This window comes from Nematostella vectensis, chromosome 3, assembly GCF_932526225.1.
Source record: "Nematostella vectensis chromosome 3, jaNemVect1.1, whole genome shotgun sequence".
NCBI classification, from domain to species: domain Eukaryota; kingdom Metazoa; phylum Cnidaria; class Anthozoa; order Actiniaria; family Edwardsiidae; genus Nematostella; species Nematostella vectensis.
The window spans coordinates 4,678,077-4,687,245 of NC_064036.1; the positions used below are offsets into that span (position 1 = coordinate 4,678,077).

General features: G+C 38.9%; 1 protein-coding gene across 1 annotated transcript in view; it reads right to left on the bottom strand.

The window, feature by feature from the left end:
- The window catches only part of LOC5512628 (probable 28S rRNA (cytosine-C(5))-methyltransferase), a 32,041-nt gene extending 22,874 nt beyond the window's left edge, over positions 1-9,167 (bottom strand). Inside the window, exons 1-5 of the mRNA XM_001632908.3 lie at positions 8,954-9,167; positions 767-812; positions 637-665; positions 510-544; positions 392-426 (exon numbers count right to left, since the gene is read on the bottom strand). Coding sequence (XP_001632958.2) covers positions 392-426; positions 510-544; positions 637-665; positions 767-812; positions 8,954-9,047 — 239 coding nt within the window. The 5' untranslated portion in view covers positions 9,048-9,167. The remainder of the gene's footprint in view (positions 1-391; positions 427-509; positions 545-636; positions 666-766; positions 813-8,953) is intronic.
- Between the last annotated feature and the right edge of the window lie 2 nt (positions 9,168-9,169).

Here is a 9,169-nt window from a genome sequence, read left to right on the forward strand (position 1 = left end):
ATAACAATAATGACAGCAACATACCAGAAACTTACAGCAAAGTAGGGATGAAAAGTGTCACATTAAATTTTCTTTATGTATTGCACTGTACCATACAATAAAAGTGATGCAATTTTGGAAATGAATAAATCTTAGTGTATCATTGCTCGAAAACTTAATAAGAAATTTTGCACTTTGATCTCTAAACTTCTCTCGACATAGAAATTGAAGCAAAAAGATGTATGTATGAATAATCAAACAGCAATTTTCAAGTTGAATCGCTGGTACACGCACTTTGTTTTCTAATAACAATAATGATGAAAAAGAAAAGACATAAACAAGCAATAATGGCTACCATTTCATCATCTCCACACCTAAGCATGCCCCATGAAGGTATTTATTATGTACTTACTTTGGTTTAGATTTATCAAGTCTTTGCTTCTTTTCCTTAACAAAACCAAAAACAGCTGTTAGATAAAACAATTGCTATTATAAGGAAAATAAAAACAAGCTCTCAAAAGCAAACTCACCCTGATAAATGATGCAGTTTTAACCCTATTTTCTTCTAATAAAAAAAAACATATAGCAAGATAAAGTTAGTCAACTCAAAATCAAACATTAATATTACAACATTAATAATTTTCCGGATTGACTTACTTTCTGAACCACCAATATCTTTTAATTTCCTGCAAGGAATAAAAAAACAGACTCAATGTTTGGCATAATATAAAAAACAGTAGACATAACTTATGAATATCAAGTGCAGTGTCAAATTTGAGATAATTACCTTTTCTTGTTTCTATTCTTTTTCTCGTTCCCACCTAGTTTGTTCCCTAAAAAAGTATTAAATCTCTTAGAGACTTTAAAACTCCAGGTGCTAACCAAAACATTTTGTTCACTGTAATATTTAGAAGCCTGCCAAGGGTGAAATGTTGCAATGTTTTTGTCACCAAGTATTGCTGAGCCAAGTGAGTGTTCATTAAATACACCTAGGGGTAGGGAAGATTTGGATGGGAATGTGAAGGAGTATACATTTGTATATACTGTAATTGTTTTTAATAAGAAAATTTTTCAGTGTAAAAGTATAATGTCCAACGTATAAAACATTGTATGTACAGTATATCGTTTTGTGGATTTGTGCTCCACTACTGTTTAGAAGTTTACTGTATGTTGTGGTTGGAAATTCATTTTGGTTGGAATTTTTACCAACCAGTTGGAAATTTTTCAACTAGTTAGAAATTTTACAACCAGTTGGAAATTCTCCAACCAGTGCAAAATCTGGAAGACCTCAGAAGTACCAGGCATTCTTTTTTGATAAGTATGTTGGGGTTAGGGTTAGGGAATGGTTGGGTAAGTCTTTGTCAAAATGAACTTCAAGTATCTTTTGGTTAGGGTTAGGGTATGGTTGGGTAAGACTTTGTTAAAATAAACTTTACGTAACAAAACTGTGTGGAAGATATTTTTATTTAATTAATTAATTTAGGCACATTTCTTACAAGCTTCTGTAAACGTGATTTGGCGATCATTGTCAAATCGTGGAGGTACTGATGACGTGCAGTGGTTCAACCGATTTGGAGCAATTGTCCCTTTGATGCGCCCATGTTTAGTAACAACTGTGCAGTAATTACTCTCTTCGACAGACACTTCTTTTCCAATGAGCATATGTGGGTGAAGACAAGAGGTTTTGTCAGGCTCTCAATTTGAATGGCCACAATATCATCCTTCTTGAACTTTTGCTTTGTCTTTCTTGGTTTGTTTTACCATTTTCTGGTTGTATGCTTCTTGCCTTTCAATTCGCTTCTGACGTTTGGCTCCTGGCATCTCATCTTCATTGTCAGCCACATTTCTATGTTCCCTGTTGGCTTTAAAACCGAACACAGCCTCTTAAGGTGTCTCGTTGATTTCCCTGTGATGTGTGATGTTCATCGTATATGACGCTTGCGATGTGCTTTCACACCATCTCTTCAGTTCTTTGTTGGCCTCACTTTGAAGAATTGCTCTTAGATCTTCTTTAAAGGTTCGGTTACTTCTCTCAACAAGACCTTGAGTTGTAGGCGTACGAGGTGAGCCATGACTGATTTGAATTCCGTTTTTCTCTGCAAATGCTTCAACAAGCCGATTCTTCAACTCTAGCCCATTGTCCGTGATCAATTTCTTGGGATAGCCATATAGGGTGCAAAAAGTGGATAGCACGCTAAGAACTTCTTCATCAGTCTTCGAGTAGATAGGCTGCATGTAACAAACATTTGTGTGGTGGTCAATTATATTTGCTACCCATTTATAAACTTTTGAGCATGAACAGGGGCAATTGCGAAAATCCATCAAGTCCATTTCAACGAGGTTTAAAAACCTTTCAGACTGGAGGGGCTGCTTCACTTCTTTTACGCGGTCTGTAATGGGCTTCTGCTCTGTGTGAATCCGACACATTTGCACATAGCAGTTTACTATCGTTTGGTTGATCTCGCTGTAATTGTTTTTCACCCATTTCCACGTCTTTTCCATTCCTCGATGTGCTATTCTGGTATGGGCCAAAGTCAATGCATCATAGATGTTGGCCTTGCAAGCAACCTCCTTCCCGTCACTTGACCATACCTTCCCGTTGGCATAGGACCATTTCTTCCATTTTATAGTATTTTCGTCGGCAGACAACAGAACTATTGGATCATCACTAATGCGCTCTTGTTTTGCTTTAAAAATTGTTTTGCTTTTTCATACAAACCATCTTCAATGTGAAAATTGATTTCTGATTTTTTTACTTTTGGTTTAGAGCTTCAATTCCGTAATCTTCTCTAGGAATAAAGCGCGGTCAACACACGGCACAACTTCCTCTGGCATGATGATGTTTTGTTCAATGACAAACTCGCTGTTTTTATACCTTTTCTTTGTCGAAAATCCCATTATTTCTGAACACGAACATGAGAGCTGAATAGCATTCTTTATTCGTACAATACGCAATGGCTTTTAGTACAATGTAACTTTCCTCGTTCTAGTAATGACTTTTAGAACAATCGATATGGAGAACTAATTACTATCATATTTTCCGAGTAATGACCTTTAGCACAATCGAAATGTCTAACTAATTAAAAACATTTTCTATAGGTTCTTGTTCCAGCTGTACATTTCATAAACATCGGCTTCTTTAGAAGAGAAAATGTTACACAAAATCGAGTAATTACGACGCCACGAAGAGAACAAAAAATAATTATTCAAGAGAAATAGAAGAACACTATTATTGCTCTAATTATTGTGCAGTCTTACATGTCAGTCGTTCAATACCCGCTTTCGCACCTATCTTGAGTTACGTTCGACAAAAGTGCGTAATTTTAGACTCCTCCGAAGCCGCCAGGTACACAAAAGCGGGCGCCCTATTTTTATGTTAATTTTATACATAGATAGTATATAAGTGATGGTAGTAATATATTCTTTATAAATCTCCTGATGAGTGGGCAACCTCGAAACAGGCTTGTAGAGATGAAACGGTAGTTCGCGTGTTTTTTTCCTACAAACTACAGTAAGATTTATCCTGCTCTACACCTATGTATTGAGCACTGTTATATGAACGCCTGCACTCACGCATTATAACTGATGTATATATATATATATATATATATATATATATATATATATATATATATATATATATCTTAATACTAATACTTATGAGAATATTTCTAATGGTTAAAAACTAATCAATTGTTGTAGAGCCTACAAAAAAAGTACGTCTTTGAAGGCGATTTAAATTTGCTGAGACAGTCGGCGTTTCTAATGTGTAAGGGAGTTCCATAATTTAGCTGCAGAGTTTGAAAAAGATCTGTCCCCATAAGTTTTTGTTCATGATTTAGGAATGACGAGAAGGTTCTTGTTAGCAGATCTAAGGGATTGAGATGGCGTATACGGTGTTAGGAGTTCAGTGATGTATTCAGGAGCCTGGTTGTGGAGAGCTTTATGTGTGATTGTAAGAATTTTGAAGTCTATTCTAGTAGCGACAGGTAGCCAGTGAAGTTCCTTGAGAATGGGTGTAATGGCGTATATATATATATATATATATCTTAATACTAATACTTATGAGAATATTTCTAATGGTTAAAAACTAATCAATTGTTGTAGAGCCTACAAAAAAAGTACGTCTTTGAAGGCGATTTAAATTTGCTGAGACAGTCGGCGTTTCTAATGTGTAAGGGAGTTCCATAATTTAGCTGCAGAGTTTGAAAAAGATCTGTGCCCATAAGTTTTTGTTCATGATTTAGGAATGACGAGAAGGTTCTTGTTAGCGGATCTAAGGGATTGAGATGGCGTATACGGTGTTAGGAGTTCAGTGATGTATTCAGGAGCCTGGTTGTGGAGAGCTTTATGTGTGATTGTAAGAATTTTGAAGTCTATTCTAGTAGCGACAGGTAGCCAGTGAAGTTCCTTGAGAATGGGTGTAATGGCGTCCCTCTTCTTAGCACCAACGATTAGTCTTGCGGCCGAGTTCCGAACACGCTGTAGTTTGGCGATTTCTTTTTCTTGGAGTCCAGACAGAAGACTATTACAGGCATCTAGTTTTGATCTTATGAAAGCATGAACGAGCTGCTCGCAGTTATCGCGGTCAAGGTATTTCCAGATTCTGCCAATGTTCCTTATAGAATGGTAGGCTGATTTGCAGATGCTGTTGACATGTTTTGTCATAGATAAATTCGAATCGATGATTACTCCGAGGTCGCGTGCTGCCTTGGCTGGTTTGATGAGATGTCCATCAACGTCGATTTCAGGAATTATGTTTGTTGACGTGAATCGAGATGAGATATGTATAGTACCCGTTTAATCGGGGTTACATGCGGGGCCATTTGATGTACACCAGTAAGGATATCCTTGACACAGACTTCAAGCCTTGATAGAACTGAAGACCGATCTTCAGACGGGCAAATGGACACATACAACTGCGTGTCATCAGCATACATCATCACACCAAGACCATGTGCACGAACAACATCTTCGATAGGCACGAAAAACAAAGAGAACAACAACGGGCCGAGTACAGAACCTTGAGGAACGCCATAACGCAGTGGTTGGCTGGAGGATAGAACACCGTCTATAAGGACTTGTTAAGTTCTGCCAGTTAGATATGATTTGAACCACTGGAGTGCCATCTCATTAATTCCATAACGATGTTGCAGACGCGACAACAGAGCCGAGTGTTCTATAGTGTCAAACGCAGCCGACAGGTCAAGGAGAACAAATACTACTTCCTGTTGGCAGTCAATAGCGGTCAGAATGTCATTAAAGACGCGAAGAAGAGCAGTCTCTGTGCTGTGGAAGGGGGGTAAGCAGATTGTAATTTAGCCAGTAAGCCGTTGGGGATGAAATAGTTCATCGTCTGGTTAGCAGCGACACATTCAAGTGTTTTTGATAGGAAGGCAACATTTGTAATTGGTCGGTAGCTTGGATATGCTTCTTGATGGAAGGGTTGATCACTCCACCCTTGAGAGAGGTAGGGAAAACACCAGATGACAAAGATGCGTTGACAATGGAAGTGATGGCTGGGGCAATAGCATCAATGGCTTGTTTTAGTACACTTGTCTGCACAGGATCTAATATGCACGATTTAGGCTTGGATTGTTGTGAAAGATCACGTATATAACTCACTGATACAGCAGAGAACTCAGGGAATGACGCAACACATTGTGGCTGAGCTGGCATCACTGACATCTCCATCGTTAACAGGGGCGATGATCGTAGGTTGTCTTTTAAATCCTGAATCTTGGTAGTGAAAAATGAGATAAAATCTTCTGCAAGAGCTTGAGGTGATTCATATGATGGTAGCAACAGAACCGGCTTCACCCTGAAAAGGCCATCAATTAAACGAAATAACTGCGTCTGATTGGAACCAGATATTTGATCCTTGTAGAAGTTCGGCTTAGCTACATTCAGTGCAGTGCTGTAAGCTCTACACTTCTCTTCGTACATCTGGTGGTGGATTTCTAATCTCGATGAAACGTATCTCCGTTCTGCTTTGCGTTTCTGTCTTTTCAATAACCTAAGACTATCATCATACCAAGGTGAATAGGGTCGCAGTGTAACTGAAAAAGTGTGAACAGGAGCATGTTCAGCACAGTGTTATACTGGTCACATAAGACGTTGCAGTCAGAGTCATCACTCGGAGCAGAACTGTAGATGGCAGAATTCCTGATGTCGTTGCACCAATAGTCCAAGTTAATTTTCGGTAACGGACGCTGATGCAGTATTTTCTTGGAGGCACATGGCTTTGGCATGTCAATATCACAAATAATGGTACTATGGTCAGATACATAGTAAGGGAATGCAGTGATTTCAGGACGTCCGCGCACTGACAAGTCGCCGTCCCGCACAACAACTACGTCAAGGGTGTGGTCTTTTCTGTGCGTAGGACCTACTACCTTTTGCTCAAATCCAGCTGCATCGAGCATATCCAACAGTCTGACAGCATCAGCGTCACCAGGGTCATCAATGTGAAAATTAAAGTCACCTGTTATAATTAATTTCCCAGGATCCATTGCAAGGTGTTCAAGAAGAACAGAGAAATCATCAAAGAACATTCGAGTAGTAAGCTTGTTTACTTTAGACGGTGGAGGTCTATAAACGGTGACTAGACCCATCGATGAGCTCGATGCAGTGATAAAGAGATCAACATATTCCAAAGCCTTAAATACAGTCGACGTATTAGGTTTAACATTTAAAGCCTTTCTAAGAAAGAAACCAATGCCGCCACCTTGTCTAGCACGCGGTAGGTGAATGAAGTGGAAGTCCCGTAGAGTGTTTATTACATCGGCAACAGTGGGATCTGAGCAGTTAGGAACAGGCGACCTGGTACCTGTGTCATCAACCACGGTAGATTTAGAGTTGTTTTCAGCAGTCAGCCAAGTCTCCACAAGGGCTAAGACATCAATTCTTTTGGATGTGAGAAGATCACAGATAGATGCAGCTTTCCTGTTCATGGCACGAATATTCCAAGTAGCTAAATGTAATCGAGGCGCACTGTCCGGTGTAATTTTTCCAGTATTTATTTTTAAGAGATTAGATGAGTTCCTGGCATTATGAGTGTTGGCGCTGGTCGAATAATCATGGCGTGTGGTGATTAACACAGGTAGGTGTTGGCTATTGTTCTCGCAAAGCTTAGTTCCATGAACAATATAATGGTTGTGCCCAGGATCACTTGAGATCGCGGTGTTGACATGAAGTTGTAACTCAAGTTGTAAATTAGCTTCAGATCTCTTCCTCTTTCCAGCTCTTTTCCCTCTGAATCTGAATATACCCAGGTGCTTTAGTGTGCGAAATAATGAGATATCAACAGGTTTCAGAAACAGATTCCTTGTTCTCATTTGGCAGTGAATACTGTAGAGGGACTGTAGAGAGAATGTTGGTGTTGTTTTAGTGTACGAAGCTGTATGCAAATCCATAGCAGGTCTCAAAGAATAATCTAAGTGAATTTCTGAGCCAGGGTTTATAGAAATGTCCATAAATATTGTAACATCGATCGGAGGATCATGTCCTGGGATTGCTAGGGATGTGTAGCCATGTTTTGATATCTTGGTGACGGAACGCGTCGATCGGTGAAATCCTGATGGCGTCAAGCGCATAAGACTGGCAAAGGCTTGAAAACAGTGCAAAAAAAACCCGAACTGGTGTTGGCTTGGGCGTTTCGGCGAAGACAAATCTATTTCATTGATTGAGAGATTTTCATGAGGAACAGTACCGATCATACACAAAATTAAACACAGAGCAAAAACCATCGTGGCCGCCATGATCGGCACCTGCGCAACTATTATTGTTGCTACTACACTTGATTAATGAGTCCCCAAAAATATAATCCCTTTTAGAATGACAGATAACCACAATTTGAAAAATTTCCACTGGTTTGAAAATTTCCAGCTGGTTGTAAAATTACCAACCGGTTGAAAAATTTCCAACTAGTTGAGGAAAATTTCCAACAAAGATAAATTTCCAACCACAACATTTATTTACATTTGTTCCTGTTAACTGATAATCAACTGTATTGGTAAATCCCACAGTTATATACTGAAACCTGGAAGTATCTTTATTTTGGTTTATAAAGATAAAAGTATTAAAAAAGTAATTATTGGTCATTTGGCCTAATATTCAATCTGTATTTGTGATACAAACTAGATCATATCAGTGAAATATTAAAGCTGGAAAGTATGGCTCCTAAAAAATTCAGAATCCCCCTTAAGAAGACCTTTTTTTCTTGGAGCCCCCCCTTTTGGTGGTTAAAGATTTTGGGAGCACCCCTCAATATCTTCCCTCCCCCCCTCTGTGTATTTAATGAACACTCCCTAAGTGGTGTAAGAAAAAGGGAAAGGACAAAAGGTCCAAAAGGTGCTTGTTTCAGTGCCATAGGCACTAATTAATTATTTTGAGTCGCCAGGAGGGACTCAAATCATCAAACAGTAAGAAAGAAACAAGAAAACAACACTAACAATAATAGAGGGGAATGGGTATTCTATCAAAGCAGTTGTTGAACTGCTGCCTGGCAACAATCCTTCTAAGCAAACAGTTCTACTAACGGTGCAGGAGAGGATTGCCTCCATTTAAACAAACAAACAACAAGGATTAGATATGAGGAAAGTATAATAAACAGCACCATTTGTGTGGTGTGATAAGCAAGTAAGTTTTTACTTACTGTAATTCATGTTCAACCAAAAACATTCAAACACAAACAAGTCGTAGCTATGCCACCAGGAATTTGTGTGGTGTGATAAGCAAGTAAGTTTTTACTTACTGTAATTCATGTTCAACCAAAAACATTCAAACACAAACAAGTCGTAGCTATGCCACCAGGAATTAAAAGGCAAACATGATTTCGAGGATAGTATTTAGTAAGTAAGTAACTAACTTACCAAACACTATCCTGTATTTAGTAGTTCCTGATACGGTTTTCCTGATTCACAACAAACATTCTTCCTCACGAATCTCAGTTACATTACAGTATTATTCTTACCTAAAAGCTCAGCCATTTTCGGCGCTTGCTGCTTTTTCGCCTTTCTTCCCGGACCCTTCTTCACCATCTCACCGGTATCCTTCTTTCTCCCCATAACCACGATCAAACCTTGTAAAATTTAAAAACCCGAACGAAAACAACGAAGAAACGTACTGCACGTGTGGAACTTTCACCTGAGCTGAGCCGGCAGGCAAACAGCGGTTCTCAGTTTGACCT